The sequence below is a fragment of the Cryptomeria japonica genome, chromosome 3 (assembly GCF_030272615.1).
Source record: "Cryptomeria japonica chromosome 3, Sugi_1.0, whole genome shotgun sequence".
In the NCBI taxonomy this organism is placed as follows: domain Eukaryota; kingdom Viridiplantae; phylum Streptophyta; class Pinopsida; order Cupressales; family Cupressaceae; genus Cryptomeria; species Cryptomeria japonica.
This window is the reverse complement of record NC_081407.1, coordinates 905,348,107-905,370,643: the sequence shown is the minus strand read 5'-3', so window position 1 is coordinate 905,370,643 and position 22,537 is coordinate 905,348,107. Positions and strand designations below refer to the sequence as shown.

General features: G+C 38.8%; 1 protein-coding gene across 2 annotated transcripts in view; it reads left to right on the top strand.

The window, feature by feature from the left end:
• The window catches only part of LOC131067026 (eukaryotic translation initiation factor 5B), a 48,674-nt gene extending 27,121 nt beyond the window's left edge, over positions 1-21,553 (top strand). Inside the window, exons 6-13 of one of the 2 annotated variants that reach the window (XR_009111761.2) lie at positions 19,055-19,165; positions 19,271-19,336; positions 19,673-19,732; positions 19,828-20,388; positions 20,483-20,602; positions 20,706-20,825; positions 20,971-21,149; positions 21,296-21,553. Coding sequence is in view for 1 of the 2 variants with exons in the window: in XM_058001963.2 (XP_057857946.2) it covers positions 19,055-19,165; positions 19,271-19,336; positions 19,673-19,732; positions 19,828-20,388; positions 20,483-20,602; positions 20,706-20,825; positions 20,971-21,036 (1,104 nt within the window). In the remaining variant the exon portion in view is untranslated. Of the gene's footprint in view, positions 1-19,054; positions 19,166-19,270; positions 19,337-19,672; positions 19,733-19,827; positions 20,389-20,482; positions 20,603-20,705; positions 20,826-20,970 lie in introns of both variants that reach the window. The other variant, XM_058001963.2, reaches the window with a different exon arrangement.
• Positions 21,554-22,537: the final 984 nt, after the last annotated feature.

The window sequence follows — 22,537 nt, the reverse complement described above, 5'->3', positions numbered from 1 at the left end:
AACTTTAGCATTTTTTGGTGAAAATTGGCAATTTCATGTTTGGAGACTTGGGCGATTTTTCCTCCACCATTTTGCTTGCTGTTCAGACCTTCATTGTTGCAGATCAAGGCTGCCATTGATATCATTTTTCAAAATTTCACATTGGCGCCATAGCTAAAAAAAAATCGATTTTTGCTAAGGTAGGCAATTTTTTGTGTTTGGGGTATCCAATCCCAACTCGGGCGATTTTCCAGATTGCTGCCATCCTTGCCACTGCAGATCCAAGCTGCCATTGACAACATTTTCAGATTTTCAGTTTGGCGCCATAGTTGGGAAAATTTTGATTTTGCTTGGAGAGGTGTTTTGTGCCATATTTTGGTGGATTTTTATTCATGCTTGGTGGCTGCCATCATTTCCAACCTGTTGATTTGCTTCAGATCTGAGGTTTGCTTCAGATTTTGACCTCCATTAATGGCTGCCGTTAATTTTTAGACTTAAGTTTTTATTGTCCAGCCAATTCCAACTTTTAGGCATTTTACATTTGGAGGTGGTTTATGGAGTTTTCTGTGCATTTTTTTAGACCATTTTATCGCTATTGCAGGTCTGAAACTCCATTGTTAGGTGGTTGTCCTCAGATATTTTCATTTCCAGCCACCTAACCATTTTTGGCGATTTTGCTTGGGGCTGTTTCCTTGGCCATTTTTCATCATTTTCAGGGATTTAAACCACTTTGCAAGGTGTTGGTAAGTCTGAAGTATTTAATTTTCAGAAATAATTTTTTTACCAGCTATACTTACATTTCGGAAAATGATTGTTTTGATCATTAGAACTAATTTTTATCAAGATTATGCACATTTTTGAAATTTACAACATGTTTTAAAAGTTTGATTTTCAGGTTGTCTTCAAAATTGTTGACCTTTCCTTAGTCATCATCAATCCGGTATACTCCTTTGCATTTTAGCTTGCATATTTTCTCAGATAAGGAGGTATTAATGAATTTTATGGAAGGCTTCCATGCCTTAATGTTGTCACACTTTGAACTTAATTGCTAAAATTTACCAAGTGTATGGGTTATTTTCTTGACTCCATGCTCTAAATTAGCTAAATCTTTAGAAAGTCAGGAATTTTATTAAGAACATTATTTATTTTCCTAAGTCTAACTTCGAGCTTCGTACAAGTGTGATGTCAAAGTTGGGATATAAGGAAAGGAAAGAACTATTGAAGACGCTGGAGAGTGGATTTTATCCAGAGCTTAAGATTTCATCTAGATGGAAGGAGATCACTGATACAAACATGCATTTCTTAGACTTCGACCAGATGCAACGTCGGATGTTCGGAGTCAGAGATCAAGTTCCTTCCCCAGCATATGCGAATATTATGAAGAGTGGCATTTTCCATGCCGCTGGATTTCCACAGTCCATACAGTGCAGTGAGCTTATCCTGGAATGTGCACGATGTTACGATCCGCTCACAAGAATGATTAAGACTCCTAAGGGCGTTGTCATCGCCTACCTTGCTGAGGATGCTATTGCAGAGGTGTTCAAAATTCCACACAGAACAGACATTCCAAGGTTGACCAAGGAGGATTATGCAGAAAGATACACGAAGAAGATGGGTGTATGCAAGAATTTAATTAACAAAGAGTGGATGATTGAGCCTAGGTCTCATCATTCCAAGGCTCCCAAGACACTCATGTGCATAAATTTTAAGGAGGAATATAGTGATTTGATATTCCTACTCATCAGAGTGATGGGGATGCCACAGGGAGCAATATTTGATTGATGGATGTTCTACTTCATCCAGGATTGTCTTAGAGGAACACTGGTGAATTGGTCCAAGATTATAAGTGACAACCTGAATTTTCAGCCAAGGAATGTAGAGCGGTCCAAGTCATTCGCCATGACTTCTTACTTGGTGTACCTGCTTGCACGGTTTGTTTCATACAGAGGATTAATATGAAAAGGTGAAGTCGGGAATGGGCAAGGACAATTCAAAAGTTATGAATGCTACCCCCAGCTAAGCATGCATAGAATTGAAGACTATAAGAGAGTGAATGATGCATTCACTATGTACATCACACAGATGCTGCAAGGCAGAATCCACAGAAGATTGTCCAAGGAGGCAACAGAGTTAATAGAAAAGTATGAATTGTGGTATGTACAGTTTCCCACTTTCACATACCTCAGGATTCATGGGTTTCAATCTGAACCCTACAGACTTCCTAGGTATCCTACCGACAGAATGATATTGTTGGAATTGGTGAGACCACTTCTAGAGTTCGATGTTATCCAGAGAGAGAAGCATAGGACAAGAATGACATTCCCTATTTCAGTTGGGAAGACGTCAGAGGTTTGCCAGTCCGTCATAGCCGCCAACACTGCAAGTGAGGAACTTGCATTCTATCGATTTGCTACGTATAAGAAGAGAGAATGTTCAATCCAAACAAGAAGGTCAGAAGGATCGGGGGAGAGAAGTTCACTCATAAGATTGACATAGAGGATTATTGGGCTAACCTGATGGACGAGCAAGCAGTGAAGAGAAGAATCTGGTCCAGAATGTCAGTGGATTTCATGAAGAAGTGTGGACTTTTCCTCATTCCTGATTAGGTATTAGATGATAGAGATCATGCACATCCACAGTATGAGAGTGAAATGAAGAAGGCAATCCTATTGCCTAATTGGTCAGAGTCAGAAGAGATCGACCTGAATACATTGATGAGAGAGGTCTTGAATTTCTCCTGCCTATGGGTGGATATACAAATGAATAAGTTAGTTGACATGGGTGTTCCCTTCACTTATGAAAAGATGAAACCAGAAGAGTCTACTTCCGAGGATGATCAGAGGACTGTCAGTGATGTCAGGATTTATGCAGACGAAGAGAGTCAAGCTCCCAAGAGAAGGAAGAACACGTCAGGGGAAGTCAAGGCCAGAGGGAAGAAGATTGAGGATGTGAAGAAGAAACAAAGACTATCATTCCACTTATCGTTCCTTCACCCCCTCCCAATGTTTCATCAATCTAAGTGATTGAAATAACATAACAGAATAAGGAGACGCAATAGTGTTCCAACATAGTGATACTACCAGAGAATATTCAGGAGTTCCATGACACAACGACATCTGCACCTCCTGATGAGAATAATGATTAGCCATAATCCCTTACTGTCCTTTTGGAAGTTAGCTTGGGAAATGAGGTATATGATTGGACCAGGGATAATCCTAATGATAATGAGGATGTTATCTCGGCATTGAAAGGACTTGATCGAGAAATATGTCTCAATGATGGTATGGAGATGGCCGCTATTCCTGAATGGCTGATGAGAAGTATGGAAAAAAGTAAACAAATGATAGAAGTGCAGCCTATTGATGATATTGATGACTACCTAGCTAGGAGTGCTAAGGGGAAGGAGCCCAAGAGAGCGGAGATTTTGTTGCACATAGCTAGATATGAGACAGGAATGCAGATTGCGCAGATTGCTGTTCCTATTGCAGGCGTGACAGTGGACATTGCTACTCCTATGGATTTCGAGATCACTTCAATCGCCCTTGGTCGTACATCCAGAAAGCAAGAATTCCAGGAGATTGGTGAAAACCTCGAGGCAATCAATGCAAGGTTAGACAGAGTGGTTGCGGAGAATGAAAGGTACAGAGAAGAAAATATTAGATTCAGAGAGTATATTGCAGGGACAAGGCGTGGAGATCCCACCCTTATTTCCCCTATTGCAGTTGACCATGGAATACATTCACACTGCGAGGTAGCAAGAGGTACACACTCGGAGGTGGAAAAGTGGATTGAAAGCACAAGAAAGCAGGCAGATGATTTCCTTACTCAGTTTGTCCATGCATATGATAGGACAATGGGGCTTGTATTCAAAGTCTAGTATTTGGAGGGAGTTTGGGAAGAATTCCGACCTATTCAAGACAAGACTATTCCACGTATTGAAGAAGATTCCTAATTCCACCTTGGTCAGCGAGAACATTGTGCACAGTGGAGACAGATACGATTTCCATGGCTGGTATTGTTCACTAGCTGTGAAGAAATCAACTTATGAGAACGCCTAGTCGAGTTGTATGGAGATGGAAGGATTAATTCAGGACATTCAGATGAAGATCCTTGCCTCGATTGAGGAATTATTGGGTGTTGATGTTAGTGATGCTAGTGGTTTACACTTAGCTGAATTAAGAGACAAGATGAAATTTATGTATTTTTGCCGGTTGGACTCTTTGAAGAAGAGTCAGATAGATGACTTGGTCTCTTTGTTGATTCATGTTCATAGTTCGCAGAAGCTCATGCCAGAATGGGAGAATACTTTGAATGCTTGCTCGGATTCACTAGACGTGATTGATTTGCAACAGGATACCTTGCCTAGTATTTCCATGGAGGAGTTAGATTCAGTATTGGCTAGATTCTTGGAGTATGCTAGGAGAGAGAGAGATGCAGGGAGGAATCTTCTAGAAGATTCCCTATTTGATGACTAGGTATCTTTTCATTGGGCCATATGTTGGTGGCGCCATTTTTGATGTAACCCTAATTAGGGCAATTCTAGGGTTTTGTTGGCATGATCTCGGCCGTTGATCTTAGATCAATCTGGGCCATCCATTTTGTAAGAGACTCTATATATGCCATCTTGTCTCTCATTTGTAAGAGAGTTTTTGTAGAATTGTTGGTATATGCTGCAGCTATTTGAGTCCTAATCATTGTTCAATTGTTGGTGATTTTGCTCTTCAAGTGTTGTATTTGCATTCATGGTTCTCAATTCCTCCAAGTTAGATTAGAATTTATTTTCATGTATGTTCGATTGAGTGGAAGATTTGTTGAATTCATTTGTGTGGAATCCTTAGTCCATACCACTAGCCTCTTGCCGCTGGTAAGTGTGCCTTGTGTGGTCAACTGGAATTTGAGTAAGCATAACTTCAACTATTATGTGTCCGTTGACAAGCATCAACTTGGATGGTGTCTACGTTTGATGGTGATATCCTAAAAATCTTTAAGTATACCTTAGACGATTGCACTAAGCTTGTGTCAATACCTGATTGTGAGACCTTGCCTGGTTTGATTCCACTAGATCCATTCATCATTTCCTACATTCCTAGGCTTAGAATAGATTTCCTGAACCCTATTCCTTTTGTCCTTTTTTTAGTAAGAAGTAAATCCAAAGCCACATTGATAAATCTTAAGTTGTCAGCACACCTATTCCACATCATTCATGATAATCCAAACATTTGCGTAAGCCTCCAAGTGAAACACATCAATTCACATCAACCACTGAACTTACCCACTCGTCAAGACCTGACATGTAGAAACCTTGGATTCATTTTAGTTGAACATGTAGAAACCTTGGATTCATTTTAGTTGATCTCATTCTTAGCATCTGAGGTGATTTTGTTCAAGAGAGGGTAAATTATCTTGGTTATTTTTTATGTATTGTTATGTGCATAAAAAACACATCAATAGTTCCCAAGTTGTTTTCATCATTTCAAAGTCCATTTTTGTTAGATCTTCTTTATAGTATTCAAGAATTTGGTATGTCTTGGGGACCAAATTCTAGCTTGGGTTTTCTCATTGGCTAGGACTCCAATGCTAGAACATGACTACAATTCCTAGGAGGGACTATAACATCTGACATGGACTCTAGCTCTAAAATAAGACTCCAATGCTAGATTGGGACTCTAGTTTTATGCTTGGACACCTAAATTGTTGAAATGCTAATGAAACCATAATGAAATTGCAGATTTCGAAGGATAGACCAATAAAAATACCTTCTATAAGAGATTGTTGCAACATGAGCTTGCATGAATATTGAGAAATGGTTAGTTGATATGAAAATTTGATAAGGAGATGATATGTTACATGTAATGTACCCAACTACACGATACCCAAATTTCCACCGCACATCACGTACCACTGTGATGTACCGATGCTCTCTTATGACACAGTACTCAAGGGCAGATACCTGAGGGCAAAGTACTTGAGGGAAGTACCTGAGGGCAAAGTACCCGAGGGAAGTACCTGAGGGCAAAGTACTCGAGGGAAAAATACTCGAGGGAAGTATACTCGAGTGCAAAGTACCTGAGGGAAGTACCCAAGGGAAATTACCAAGAGAAGTACCCGAGGGAAACTACTAGAGGGAAGCACTCGAGGGCAAAGTACCTTCGACACCTTCGACCCTCAATCAATGGCACTCAGCACCCTTTGGCTTTGGACGGAAAGTTTCACTCGTACAGAAAAGTAGGCCGCACACTTCCAAACACTCCGTACGACAATGTTACTTCCACTGAAGGATCCAATCGTAGATAATTCCTTCGTCGATAAGATTATTGCAGATATAAGAATGAATTATCGACACAGAGTATACATCAACAACATTGAATGGCCAAGAACTAGATATTTGTAATTTTATTTCCACATGGTAGGGATAGATCCGACAATGAAGTACAAAGTGAAATATCAGAAATGATATCTCCAACTACAAACTAGGGTGGCTGCTAACCATCGAAACTGGGATTACAGAATAGGGAGGATCTTGCACCTCTGAAACGATAACAGTGCCAAATGAAACGACAACAGTGCCAAACTCCAACTGGAATTCGCAGATACAAAGAAAATATAAAATTCGCTATACCTACAACTATGCCAAACTCAGCCTTATAAATGGGCTTTGGAAAGTTTCCCGAAGGGTTACAAATGGGCCGACACCAAAAGTTTATAACTAACTAATTAATAAAAAGGGCCCAAAAGATATTATTAAGTACGGGGCCATAAATAATCTATTTAAATTGAACTATTTAATTATATCGGGGACATTATAGTTCTCCTGATCCAAGAATTGCTTGCCCTCAAGCAAATGCAGACTTAGATGTTCCAAGATTTGTTCGCTCTTCCATGTGGCATGTTCAATTGACAAGTCCTTCCATTGGACAAGGTACCCCTTGATGGTGCATGACCTCATATTTTTCTCTCTGACGTCGATGATCTTTGCGGGCTCCAAAATAAGTTTTCCTTCATCATCAGTGGGTGGGAGTTCCTCAGAAACCATGACACCTTTGTCGAGGAGTTCTTGGATCATCCTCTCTATCTCATCTTTAAACTTCTTAGGGTGGCGATAGGGCTTGGTGATAACAGGCTTGGCTTCTTCCTCCAGCTCAATGGTGTGCTCAAAACCTTGGTGTGGGGGAATACCAAGTGGAATGTCTGTGATCTTGAAAAACCGCCCAAGGCAAGGAAAGTGCTCTCCATCTCTTTGTAAAATTATTCTGGGAGCTTTTGGAAATGGCTGGAAACTTCCCTGGGGCAATTTTGATTCACTGACTTGATTCTTTGGAGGTTTCCCCGGGATAACTTTTATTCCTTCATGATCCTTTGCTGAGATTCACTGACTTGATTCTTTGGAGGTTTCCCCAGTATATTAATATGATTATAAATGTTTGTTTGTAGATACATGCATACATATATAATATATAATTGCATGTATATACATATATGTGTTCTTAGCACTTATCATTAAAATATATATATATATAATATTTGTGTTTGCTTTTTTTTCCTTTCCTTTTTTCATTCTTATATACATTTACATAATCTTATACATTCATGAACGTATATGATTATATATGATAGTCCTGAAAATGACTGCAAAATTTGATGTAAATGGCAATGTTTTAATGTTGCTATTTGTTTTTACCCTCAAGGTTTATGGTTTTCAGATTTATGTGTTCTTGGGTGACCCTTTTGTTTTAAACCTAAAGCCTGTTATCTTTCGTCATTATCTTTTTCACTTAAACTTGAGGGACTTTTCCATCGTCAAAGGGGACCGTGTTCCTTTTCCTAGCTGTTATTTCTTCGGCCGACCTTATAAATTTTCCTAAAGATTGTCTTTTTCACTATGGTCGGCCCCCCCTTAATATTTCATCGGGTATTTATTTTCCCTAAGTCCGGCCTTAATGTATTGGTTTATATCTCCATGATTAACTATCGAGCAACTAAAAGTTCCATGAATTTGCATGTGCATCAAATGGATGGTGATGTTATGACCCAAGCGGAAAAGATGCTCGAAGGATAGCGACAAGTATTGAGCGGACATCGTAGCTTGCACGTAATGAACGAGCAGATCGGACGACCCTCACAATCCCGCGAAGGAAGATGCAGGGAAGTTAAGAACTGCGACATCGTGAGATGATGCTACGTGTCCCAGACACACTGAAGAGGTCCGACAGTGGGGCCACTGACAGAGTTGAGATTCAGAGGTTTTTGACGGGCCCACTTGCTGTGTTGGAGGGTCAATATCAATGCTGACCGCTACTGACCAAGCGATATGCCATGCTAGATAGATCTATGGTGGAAACAAAGCGTTTTTCAAATGGGGTGATTTGGACTGCTTCGTTGTCATTCACGTGAGAAAATAAAGACAGAATGGAATAAGCCTGTCGACATGGAATAAACAGAGACAAGTCGAGGCACGTGGATGCTGACCGATTCTCAAAAGGCCGATTTTGGAGGTCTTTTATTGGGTCAAGTCATGTTAGTAGACAAAGTTGGCAGTTCCAGAGGTGGCAATATCAACAAGTTTTCATTACCACCACGAAGAGAAGTTGAGATCCTTAGTGGGATGAGAAGATAAGGATGATTTATGAGTTGGAAACGAAGTGATCAAAGACCTGTCAATAAGATCATAGGCTGCGTACTATCAGAGATTCTCATAGTAAGGCAGAAAATCATGAAACTGTTGCTGAGAAATTTTCAAAAGATAAGGACTCAATATCCAAAAAGGGGGATTCTGAAACAAAAATTTTGCAGTTAAGAAATCAAGTAATCAGGAACAAAATTGTTCACGTAAGGTGAACTTCGTCAGAGGGCAGCAAATTGGCAGTTTGAATCTGATGATGTTTTTGATTTGATGGATATGATTACTTGAATCCATTTGTTGGTAGGATGAGTAGAAAAGCACTTATTATAATGATGATTTTTCCCATGCATGAACACCGTCAGCAAAGGTATTTTTATTATAAATACGGTTGGGTGGTGTCTTCAATTGGTAGATAAAACAGAAAATTCATTATCTTCTCAGAGGGGTTTGAAATGGTGAAAATGATTTTTGAGCAGTATCATGCTAGGAGTTACACTGAGCTCTGTGATACCAGATGGAATTCCTTTGTGAGTGAGTATGCATATAGTCAATGGAGGCTTGAAATCCATTTTTCATCAAAACAAGCCCTGCATGACTCGCCCTTTGTCTCTCCTCTGTCATTCGTTGTCATAGGGTTAAAGGAGGAGCCTTACAAAGGAAAAGGAGAAGAACAAGGTTAGGATTGGGGTGGCAGTCAGTCATTTCTGCAACGACATGGAAGCTGCAATGCCTTCCCTTCACTTTACGTTCTTCTGTGAGCTCCTCTTTCCATTTTCTCTGATCCTGGGCATGAAGGTTGGAGTTCCTCTAGTTTAGGGGCGACTTTACTTCTTGTCAGAATCTAATTTCCCTTCCCAAAGGGAAATGCTCTATAGAACAAAAATGATGCATCTCACAGTCCATCTAGAAGCATCTGCAAAGATAGTGGCACGGCTCAACGAATTTTATTTCTACCAAAATGCAGTTAGGGATTTTGGTTATACTTCATCATGAGTGCCAACATGGACAATTTCTTTTGGGAGACTGTGAGGGGAATTCGGGGCCATGAGACAGGTCGAGAAATTTGGTCCACAAGTTTGGATCCAAATCCTTGGTCATGAACAGTGAGTCTCGGTGAAAAAGAGTAGGCTCTAATAAGAATTTATAGAGCAAATAAAATGAGTCTTGTGTCATATTTTGTTGTAGGTTCTTGAAGGAGTTATATGTAAGATGATTTGTAATAGAAAATAGCTTATTAAATGAATGAAAGCATAGTTCAAATTCATTTTCTCCAATGTGTAACTTTTTTATGTTTTGAATGAATACTAGATTCTAATCATGATGGGCCAAGGCCCAATGCCTACTTTACTGTAGTGCTGATTAATAACGATGAACTCTTTATAGCAATATAGAACGCTTACATGTCATTAGATAACGTTGATGATAACATTCTAAAGATAGCCACTTGCCACGAATACTAGATTCTAATCATGATGGGCCAAGGCCCAATGCCTACTTTACTGCAGTGTTGTTGAATAACGATGAACTCTTTATAGAAATATAGATCACTTAAATGTTTTGTCGCATTGAGCAGATTTCAATATTCATAACTGAAATACATAACCAGCGATATCATAACTGAAATTATAAGAATACTCTGATAACAAAACCTGCGAATACATAAAAAATATTGTTTTATATTAATATATTCCATTTCATGCATTCTTTTCGAACAGTAACAATATACAGAGGACTATTGCCAAAACCTCTCTTATAAAAAGACCCTTGAGGCTAAATTATAGTCTATAACACAGGAGTAATCTAATTGAGTACTATTCTACCAGTAACAAAATAAAATAAAATGTAGAACTAGACCAAATGTAGATCGTGGTTTAGTGCCCCATTATTCAAGTAGTTCGGGCCTGTTGACGCCTTGGCATTGTTGCATTCACAACCTCTCATTCTGCCTGGGTGAGCCTGACCCTGACGTCGTTGGCAAGGAGGATGATAGGGCAGTCCTCTAGGCTTTGACGCTAATTGCCAACTAACTTCATCCAAACTCTCTGCATTCAACATATCCACAACAATCTGAGAATCCGACTCACAAATAATCCTGCTCCATCCTAAAGAATACCCTCTCTCAACTGTAGTCTTAATAGCAAGAGGCTCCATCAAATTATTAAAGTATTGTCCTTTATAAATAGAGAAGAAAAAACAACACCGCCATCATTACCTCTACCTATACCTCCAATACCAGCATGATCAGGGTTCCCACGAGATTATCCATCTGTATTAATCTTCAAGACCCCAACAGGAGGAGGTATCCACCTCCCATCTCTACAAATCCTCTGCTTAACATGTCAGAGTCTTTTGCTAGTAGTGCAACCCACTCTACTATCCCCCAAGTTCAAATTCCTTACAATAGCATAATCACCAGGGTCAATGTGTTCAGACATATCACACTTTGTAGAGATAGTCTCTTGAAGTCTGCTAACCATCTTTTGCCACAATTGAAGACTCTCCTATTTGGAGTCACAAAAAACCCTACGGTTTCTTTCCAACCTAAGGTTCCAGATAATAAAAGCAGGCCCAATAGCCCAAGCCACCTGAAGAAAAGATGTCATTGCTGGAGGTCTGCCCAAACTCTCCCATAATTCAATTAAGGAGGTAGCATGGATGCATGCATGTTGCTGTGCTTCCAACCACTTATACCAGATCTCTTTAGGGAAAGGGCATAGAAAAACAAATGGGAGCTGCATTCCTCACTGTGCAAACAAAGAAAACAAATAGAGTGTCTCTGAAAGCCTCTCTTGCGAAGATTCTCCCATGTGAGGCATTTCTTCTGAGCAAGCAACTATAAGAAAAAAATACATTTGGGCCAAGAAAAGCTGTTCCATACCTTCTTCCACCAAGGCACATTTGCCAGACCATTCAATTGCCTATCTAACATAGCATAACCTTCAGCAACAGTAAATTTTCCTTTTGGTTCGGACTCCAAGCCAAAGTGTCTCTCTCTTTAAGGGAATTGCATAGCCTACCCTCCAAGATATTAGCCAATACAACACGATTCTCAACAGAGCCACCCAGGGGCCACTCATGAGGATCCTTCCAACAAGTCACCTCCACTTGACCTGTACGCCTAACCGTTTTAAAATTCTCCACCTTAACCCACCCCACATCATTAAAAATATTGCAAAGGGATTGAAGCTGAGGGAAACTAGAAAGAATAGGAGGGTGACCATCCCAAGAGTCCTACCAAAATAGAGCATTAGATCCTCTATTATAGATCCAGAAAAGGCCATCCTTAATAAGTTGAACTCCCATTTTAAGAGTGTCCCAAATACAAGTGCCCTTGGCTGAAAAAACAAGATGTGACACATCATGGCTATTAATGTCTGAAAGGTACTTGTAGGTTCGAATCTTGGTCCAGTCTTGATCTTGATTGATGCACCACCTCCAATACAACTTGGCCGCCAAGGCCTTTATAGTGAGAGAAAAATCCTGAAGACCGAGGCCCCTAGCACGCTTTGGTCGACAAACAAACTCCCATTTGACTAAACTCCACTTGGAGGAAAGAAGATTGCCAAACCAAAGAAATTGGCGAGAAAGAGCATCAAATTCTCTCACAAAGTTGGAGGGGGAAACCTACACAAAATACCTATAAATAGGGAGATCCTGCACCATAGTCTTAAGGAGGACCACTCTCCCCATAGAAGAAAGCCACCTGTAAGTCCAATGACTAACCTTACTTTAAAATTTGTCCAAAATTCCTTGCCAAAAATCTCTATGCTGAGGCCCCAAAGCCAAAGGAGTCCCAAGGTACATCAAGGGAAGAGAACCAATCTAAAATCAGAGGATCCTAGCAATCATTCTCTGAATAAGTTGAGGAGTATTAAAAAAAATATGGAAGATTTATCATCATTAATTCTCTAACCCAAAGCTTTCAAATAGATGTCCAAGGCTCTCCTGAAGTTCACTGCCTCATTGATTTTGGCCATGCCCATCAACCCAGTGTCGTCCACAAACTAAAGATGAGAATAGGGAGGTAGAGCATTGTTCCATCTTCAGCCCTGAATAAGACCCAAACTTACTTGAGATTTGATCAATCTGCCAAGTCCCTCCTCCATGATGATGAATAAATAGAGAGATAAAGGGCCTCCTTGCCGAAGTCCTCGAGAGGCACTAAACAACTCAGAAGGTTCCCCATTAATAAGAATAGAAAAGGAGGTAGAAGTCACACAACTGAGAACCCAATTCACTCACTCTTAGGAATTCAAAGTCAAAGACCAAGAGGATTTATTGTCACCCGATCATAAGCTTTAGCCATGTCAAGTTTAATAAACATAGCTTTCTCCTCAGAGGTTTCCATAGAATGAATAACCTCCATCGCTATCACAACACCATCCAAAATCTATCTTCCACCCACAAAACCACCTTGCTCCATAGAGATCAGAGCACAAAGAAATGGCTTGAGACTTTCAACAATCAATTTGGTGATAATCTTGTAGATCACATTACATAAAGCAATAGGGCTGAATTGGTCCAATCTATTAGCCCCTTCTTTCTTAGGAATGAGAGCCAAGAAGGTAGAATTCATAGACCTTAGCATTTGTTTCGAGATTCCCGAACCACTGCTAGAAGGTCAAATTTTATAATCTCCCAAAATTCTTGAAAGAATTCAATTGGAAACCCGTCTGCGCCAAAAGCCTTACCTTTTTTCATATGAAACATAACTTCCTCCAATTCAGGCAACAAAATGGGACGCAAGAGAGAATCATTCATTTCAACAGATACCAAAGGGGGGATACAATTCAAAATGGCCCTCTCCTCCACCATAGCTGTGGGGTCCTCTTTGGTGAACAAATTTGAAAAGTAACTGACAACTCCCCTGGAAATTTCTTCCCTGGATGAGAGTTGAGCCCCATCCGGAGAGACGAGAGAAGTAATAGAGCTCCCATACCTCTGGGCCTTAACAAAGTTATGAAAGAAAGTTGTGTTTCTGTCTCCTTCCTGAAGCCAATCAACTTGAGACTTCGGCTTCCAGAAAATCTCCTCATGCAACTCTCACTCTTCTAAATCCTTAAGAGCTAAGGACTCAACTTTACTAAGATCAGATTTCATTCCTTGATCTCAAATTTGACATGTGACATTATCCAACTTAGACTGAGCTTCCATCTTCTGAGCATGCATGTTCCCAAAACATTGTTTATTCCACCTCTTGAGCATGTATTTCACATGTTGAAGCCTCTTCCCAAAAGTATACATAGACCTACCATGAGCAAGCATCCCTTGATACCACTAGTCCATCATAAGATCCTGTAGAGACTGATCTCGCAATCACATTAATTGAAATTTGAAAGAAGGGTTTTTGGAGATTCTATAAGGGGCAGCAAAAAAGTTGATAGGCTAATGATCAAAGACCCTCCAGTCAAGACTTTCTGAGTTGGTAGATCACTTATCATTCACCCAGTAGCATGAAACCAAAAACCTATCAAACCTTTCTGAAATAGCTTCTACACCACTTCTCCTATTATTCCATGTGAAGACACCATTAATTGGCGCACATCAATGAGGTTCAAGAGGCCAATATTATCTCTGAGCAAATTTGAAGAAGGGTCCATCTTGACTAACCCATCTCTTTTTTCATCTAAGCTAGTAACAACATTAAAATCACTAGCCATGATCCAAGGGAGAAAAGGATCTAGGGACCGAAAAAATGATGCGAGACCAAAGACGAGACTTACTCGAGAGATCAGTGGGAGCATAAATATTAGAGAAAAGGCATCTTTCTCCAGTCTCAAAGCTAGAAGCAACCATAGAAATGGAAGAACGGCTAGAAATCCACCACAAAGGGGTAACCTTCCTCGGGTTCCAGAAGAAAGCAATCCCCCTTGAACTATCATGAGCACCAACTCCTTGCCAATGGCCATGGGGCCAGACATGAGAAGCACAATTGGCCAAACCATCTATTGTTAGCTTAGTTTCATGAATAAAGACTATATCAGGAGACTGAGATTCAATTAATTTGCGAACAACCTTTTGTCTAGGGATGTTGTTTAACCCCCTTACATTCCATGATAAAACAATCATTTATGGGGTTGGGGGAAATGGGAACCAATGGTTTTCATGGAGACCCTGACTCAACCAATGTATATTCTCCTGATTAGTCTTCTAAACAATCCTTGAAGGTTTGTCTAAGGGCCCCCTTTTAAGGGCTTTTTGCTACAGGCCTAAGATAGGATGAACTTTGTTACTCTTCACAGAATCTAGGGCCATCTTAGCCATCTCCATCGCACCCACAGAAACCTGTGACCATAGATACAAGCCTTAGGCTCGCCTCGGACTCGGCAAGCTGATTTTGGACTCGGATTCGGACTCGGATTCGACAAATTGAAAAACCCAAGAAATTCAAAGATTTGTAACGATTTTAAACTTCTTTCATGCATTTTTTAATAAATAAACATTAAAGACAATAATCTCATCAAATAGAGGCACATACACAAGTTTACATTGATCACATAAGTATAAATACAAATTTTAGGCTCGCGTTGAAGGAAATAAGCTAAACTAAATAACACATTAGAAATATAGATAGTGTCAAATGTCTACAAAATTCATGGAATATGAAATCCATGTCATCAAAAGTTCAAAACATATATCAAGTTCAACATAACAGCTAGAGCCTAGAAGTCTAAGGCTCAGAGGAGCCAATATCAGTTGACCCTGCAATTGTCCTACATGTGCGCCTAAGATAGGTCCTAGAATGTTCTGTAGCCATGATCTTTGCCTGTGTCTAAGGCTTAGGCTCACACTCAGTGACATCCATATCCTCACCCACATCATCCTCGAGGTCCTCCAATAGGTCTCCTTGTGCTCTTGACCCTTTTTTTCATTTAAAACTAATATTTTTTTGTTTAACTTGTTATTTTTTTTGCCTGCGCGGCAGAGTCTGACCCACGAGACTCGGTGAGTTTGTCAAGTTTGATAGACTTGGCGAGTTTGCCAAAACTCGGCCAGACTTGGCCGAGTCCAAGTCCAGAGGTCATGGGCCTTGGCAAGGGCGACCTGCCTCTGGACTCTGCGAGTCTTGCCAAGACTCAAGACTCGTAACATTGCCTGTGATCCACTGAGATCCTTGATATCTTGAACTTGAGAAGGCAAATCCGTAACCATTTGACTGTCCAACTGATTTTATGAAGATAAAGCCTGATCCTCTTTCTTTGTATTCTCATCTTGTACCTTGCATTGAACCGTAGCCTAAGAAGAAAGTTCAATTGGAATTCCTTCCTCTTGGACCAAGTCATTTAGAACATCAAAGCTGTTAAAAGTGCCATCATTTTGTCTATCCATCCAAGTTCTTTGCCAAAAACTGTTGAGGGGGAAGATTTATTTTTGGGACATCTTCGCTGTAAATGACCATATTCATGACAAATTCTACATCTAAATGGCAGAGTCTCATAATCCAGCTGTTGGATCCAAGAAGATGATCCTATACAAATTTCCATACAATCTGATAAAGGATTATTTAAGTCAACTTTACACATGCGCATAAGAAATTACCTTATGATCTTGAGTTGGTGTGGTTGGACCCACATGTTTTCCAAGAAGTAGTGAGATTTAGTGAAGGATGAGTTCCCTCCAGAATTTTAGTGGGAGCCTCAATAGATGCACACACACAGGCACTCGAGAGGGGGGCTCCTTAGTAGAATTGAAGCCAATATGCAAGGTTTGATGAAAAGCCCCACTTGGTTGAAGAAATAAGGGCCTCCTTCAAAAGCCCTATTCCTTTCCAACATGCTAGGAAAAATTACCAGAAAATAGTTATTAGCTGCTAGAAGTATCTCCATATTTCCTTTTGGACTCTAAACCCGACGCGCCCAGGAATCCAACACATGGAAAGAAGGACGAAGACCCATGAATTTGCAAATGAGGGCATGGTTACACCAATATAAGTGTTTCTTCTTTCTTCCAAGGTCATCCATTTGTACATGTATTCATGTTGTCTCCAGCTTCTGCAAGGCATCTCTGAAGCATTTCTACATTTCACTCCCCTCTCTGTTTCCAAAACTATACATTTTTAGGTTGGATGCTTCTTCATGGAACACTACTATACACTTATGCTCAAATGTTAAGTGAAATCAGAACCCTAATTAATGTCTCGGCGAGTACGAGGCTTTTGTATCTGGCATTGGTGAATACTTGTTTTGATCTATAAAGGTTTGAGTTTTTTCACTCTCATTTAGATATTAAAAATGTTGAAATTGTCTAAGAGATTAACAATCCTGATATGCATCATGCAAGAATCCTTACCTAGTATGTTGTAAGAAAAGGGCCTTTGTTATAAAAGTGGGTTTTAAGGCATCGGCAGGGTCAAATGTGTCTTTGCAGGTCAGGATTGTTAGACTTAATGTGTCATGATAGGAAGTAACAGCATAGAATGGTGGCTTGGGGTATCATGCCCATGACCCTTAGTAATCTTATTAGCTATGAAATATATTGTTCAGACTTCAGAGGGATTTTTTAGCCCTTTGCTGCTGCCGGTCATCATTCTAATGATATAATGAGGCAGCTTATGTTATGGGATCATTTCACTTATTATGCTATACAACTAAGTCACAGAATATAGCGATTTTCATGGATGGGGTTCGAATTTAATCAAATTTCACTGCTATCCGCCTCTAAACACACAACTCAGCTGGTCGCAGGTATTCTTTGTAAATGCTTTGTATCTACTAGGTCGCGGGTGTCTGCAACTGCTGGGTTGCGGGTGTTTGGATTTTCTCCAACATTGCTTTGTATCTACTAGGTCGCGGGTGTCCGCAACTGCTGGGTCGCGGGTGTTTGGATTTTCTCCAACAAAGGGTCGCCGTCGGATTTTCTCCAACAAGGGTTGCCGTCACATTTTCTCCTGCCCTGCCATCACATTTTCTCCTACCCGAGCTTGCTGCCGTCGCATAAATGTCTCGTAAACATATGTTTAAAAATAAACAAAATTATAAAGGCGAATTTTATCCAATTTTTTTTTTGTTTGAATTTTTTCCTTGTTGAATTTCATCCAATTTCATGGCTGTCGAATTCGAATTCGAACCTTGTGACCTAGCTATACAATATATGTACCATCACTCCTTTGGCCACATGCAATATATGTATTGCTGATCAAAGTTGCATGGACACGGGATATGGATACAAATACGGATACGGTATTGGATACGTATGTATTGCCGATCAAAGTTGCATGGACACGGATATGGATACAAATACGGTATTGGATACAGATACAGCCATTTTTAAGACCCCCAATATGGATACATGTGGATACGACATTCATAAAAAACACATACACATATATTTAACAAAATCTTGTAAGTTATTAGAGGAGATTTTTATTATTTCAAAAGCAATATAGCCACATGATTGCTACATAAACAATCATAATTTGATGTAAAAAATTTACAATATGCAAAAATAGTAGAGTTGCATTGGAAGATAACCCAAACAAATGGGTTGCTAAAATAGAAAAACATTTCATTTGTCTTTCATATTTGGCATAAATGTAAAAAAATGACAATATGCAAAAATAGTAGAGTTGCATTGGAAGATAACCCAAACAAATGGGTTGCTAAACTAGAAAAACATTTCATTTGTCTTTCATATTTGGCATAAGTTTTGTTTTATCAATTTTTTTTATTTTTTAAATTGCATGAATGAAGTTTTTTAAAATTAAATTTAAGAAGATTTATGTCAAATTTTGAAAAAGACGAATCACATGGTATTTGGCATGGTTGGAAATCAAGGTTTCCCGGTTGTATCTGATATGTATCCATTTCAGATACGGGGATACGCATGCACAAGGAGGGACACATGAGTTTCTAGCTACTCTGTTGCGGATAGATGCTTATACTAATTAGTTTGTGATCCTTATTGTTAGATTATTCATACGAAATGAATAGTAGCACTTTGTTGATTTGGTGAATGAATTCATTTGTATGTGATACTTCATTGTGGTCATTGCTCTTCGCTATTCAAAATAATAATTTAATAGATAATTAAATTTCTCTGTGTGCTATGCTGGGGAGAAGCCTTGTATTGTATGTATTTGCTTTTCTGTTCAGAGGATATTGTTCTTGATTTTTGGTTACTTTAGCTTTCATTACCAATATAAAGTACACTTCACAATTGAAGCTCACTAAATATTTAGAGCAATATTGGGACAGAAAAGCCAATTTGTGAAGTGACTTAGGCAACACATTGATCACTTAAGATTGATGTAGTCATCCAAAGACTCATTTTAACGCCCTTGACCTGAAAATATTTTGTATTGTACTTATATTCATTTGTAACACTTGTGGGATACTCTGTTCTAGTTAAATTTCAGCTTTTTGTAAAATTTAGGGTTTGAAAATTTAATTTCATTAGTCCTTTATGTCACTAACTTCATATTTTGTCAGTTCTGATGGATTTGAATTGCTACTTCAGTGTACCGTCTTGGAGGTGAAGGTTATAGAAGGATTGGGAACTACAATTGATGTTATATTGATAAATGGTGTGCTTCATGAAGGCGATCAGATTGTGGTCTGTGGAATGCAGGTGAGAAAGTCTAGTAAATACTTGCCATGTTAAGAGTAGGAGTTAGCATAAACATTTGTTGTTTGAGTGGTTATCTGACCTTTGTTATAAATGCATTATTATTAGGGTCCCATTGTAACAACTATCCGTGCTTTATTGACTCCACATCCAATGAAGGAGCTTCGAGTGAAGGTAAGTGACAAACTATTGCATTTCACATTAAAAGGTGTTTAAGGATCACAATTTTCTTTGAAGTTATTTCTATGGAGTGATTTAAAATATTTCTTATGAGATGTCCATTGTGGTAACCTATATAGTTGTATGTCGTCTTGGAAGCTTTATTATGGTGCCATATTATTTAATATATCCTGTGGCATTGAAGAGTCTGAAAAGTTTTTTATAATAAAAGAGAATGGGAGGTATTTGTGATCTACTACATTATAATATAAAAATCCAGACACAACGTTGATCATAGTGTTTAAATATAATATAATATATTCAATAGCGTAAGATATCCTTTGGTTTCAGGGATCTTATCAACATCACAAGGAGTTAAAGGCAGCACAGGGAATCAAGATAACCGCTCAGGTATCAATTTCAGGCTAATAAATTAATGTACATGAGTGTAAATTTTCAAATTAATGTGGACAAAATAAAATTTAGTTGCAATTTCTTGATTTCAGGGTCTTGAGCATGCCATAGCAGGAACTCAGTTATATGTTGTTGGACCTGATGATGATTTAGATGATGTTAAGGAAGAAGCAATGCAAGATATAAGCAATGTAATGTCTCGGATTGACAAGAGTGGGGAAGGAGTTTATGTTCAAGCTTCAACTCTTGGATCTTTGGAGGCTTTACTTGAGTTCTTGAAGACCCCAGCTGTGAGCATCCCGGTTAGTGCAATTGGTATTGGGCCTGTGCATAAAAAAGATGTCATGCGTGCGAGTGTAATGCTTGAGAAAAAGAAGAAAGAGTATGCTGCAATTTTGGCATTTGATGTCAAAATTACTCCTGAAGCTCGGGAGCTTGCAGATGAAGTTGGTGTCAAAATATTTGCAGCGGACATTATTTATCATCTGTTTGACCAGTTTAAAGCATACATGGACAATCTTAAGGAGGAAAGGAAAAAGGAGGCTGCAGAAGATGCTGTTTTCCCCTGTGTCCTGGGCATTTTGCCAAATTGTATTTTTAACAAGAAGGATCCTATAGTTGTTGGTGTTGATATTCTTGAAGGCATTGCAAGGGTTAGTATCTAAAATTAGTCTCTTTGGTATGACTTATGCATGTAAATTTTGTTGTATTTTTCCATAATGCCATGTGTGGTGATTGCATCTACAGATTGGCACGCCATTATGTGTTCCCACAAAAGATTTCATAGATATTGGCAAAATAGCTTCAATTGAGATCAATCATAAAGCAGTTGACATGGCTAAGAAGGGTGAAAAAGTGGCCATGAAGGTACTTTGAGAAGCTGTCTTTGTTGTTGTTAATTGTTTTATATGATTTTGGATACTATATTTGGAAATGTATTTGTTAATCAATTGTCATACGAACTTTACAGATTGTTGGGAGCAACGCTGATGAAGCACAGAAAATGTTTGGAAGGCATTTTGAAATGGAGGATGAATTTGTGAGTCATCTCACTAGAAGATCCATAGATATATTGAAAGAAAACTACAGGGTAAGGTTATTGGATATCCACATTAACATAGTTTTCCAGTGATATCAACTATGCATTTTATGATTGTAAAACATGGGTTTTTTCGTTTTTGGCTGATAAAACAACTTTTCAATGTCTAAACTGGAAAATTTTCTTTTTGTTTCAGGATGATTTGTCCAATGATGATTGGAAACTTGTGGTGAAATTGAAAAAGCTGTTAAAAATTCCTTAAGCCACTACTAATGATGCATTGTGGGATGGAACTTTGGATTGGAGCAAAACTCTGATGAAAATGGGAAGATGCACCCTGCAACATTACAAACACCACATTCAGGATTACAAATGGTGAACTTTGTTGATGCCAGAACAGGAGCTTCTGCTTCCTAAGTTTCTGCATCCTAAGCTTCTTCTATATGTTTTGCTATGTGGTTTATGTGCTACCTATCTGGCTACAATAAGACAGTAATGAATTTCAGATCCTCTCTATGCAGGAGGGCATTTGAATTTCTCTGCTGTTTAGCTCGCTTTCTGAAATTTAATAGTCTGAAGGGGCATGCAGTCTTGCCATGCGAGAAATGGAAGAGATTGATCCGAAGAGTATAGATTTTGTGTAATGATCTGTTTTATGAACTCTTCATGTAATGAGGAAAATATCATGAAAATGTTGTTTTAAATAAAATCATGTTTTACCACAATTGTATGAAACCAAAAATATTTCCATTTTGATGATGCCATACCATATGGTCTCAGTATTTTTTGTCACTTTGCTTTGTCTTGTTTCATTTACCTATTGCCCGATTCTCAAATAGAATTTGTTGGCCCGAATTTATCAATCTTTACTTGGCAGCAACATTTAAAAATATAGTTTTTCAAATATATTCATTTGTATACCATATTTTATTTGTTCTAAAGGAATTTATGGTTTCCTATATTTGGTGGCACAAATAAATTATTGTAGCAATGTTCGGGTGCTGGTCTTGTGCTTGTTGCATAATATTTGGAAATAGAAGAGTAGAATGGATAATTCTGCTGCCACCCATTTTTAAGAGACACAGAAATGTGATGGAATGGATGTGGATAAGCAAAGAGGGCATATGGAGGTGGTTCTAAAGCATCTGTGGCTGAAATAGAGAACTCTCCTCATTTATTCACTCAGCCTCTATAATTTAAGGACCTCACTGCTCTCCATCCAGCACACATTACAAGGCTTTGTGTGATTACTTTATTGCAGTTCTGTTGAGAACTTTGAGGATTCCATAGTGTATCGCTATTAGCAATTAGGATTTCATTTTAGTTTCTCAATTGTGCATGCCTACACATTCTTCTTCCTCCAATGTCAGATCTATAAATGTTTCACCTTTTGGTGATTGAGAATGGAGAAGTTCTAGGTTCTCTTGCCTTATGCTTTAATGCTTAATAAAGGAAAATGAAAAAGCTTCTTTTTCTGTTTCAAATGCAAGTTGAGACATACGAAACTAGGTGAATCGCTAATCTAACGTAATCTTTCATTTGATGTTCCTCACTTGAAATATATCACACCATAGGCCTTGACTGCTAAAGTTCAGATTTACGATATATTTTTCAGTCTAGTTGACCTATTTTGGGCTGAGTTACTGGGTTCGGCTGTTTCAGGCCCCATGCCTGGACTGGGTTCAGGTTCGGTGGATTCGGCTATGTTGATAACTGATGCTGTTCTAGCATGCAGCTAGATTAATTTAATTAATAGTTTTTTG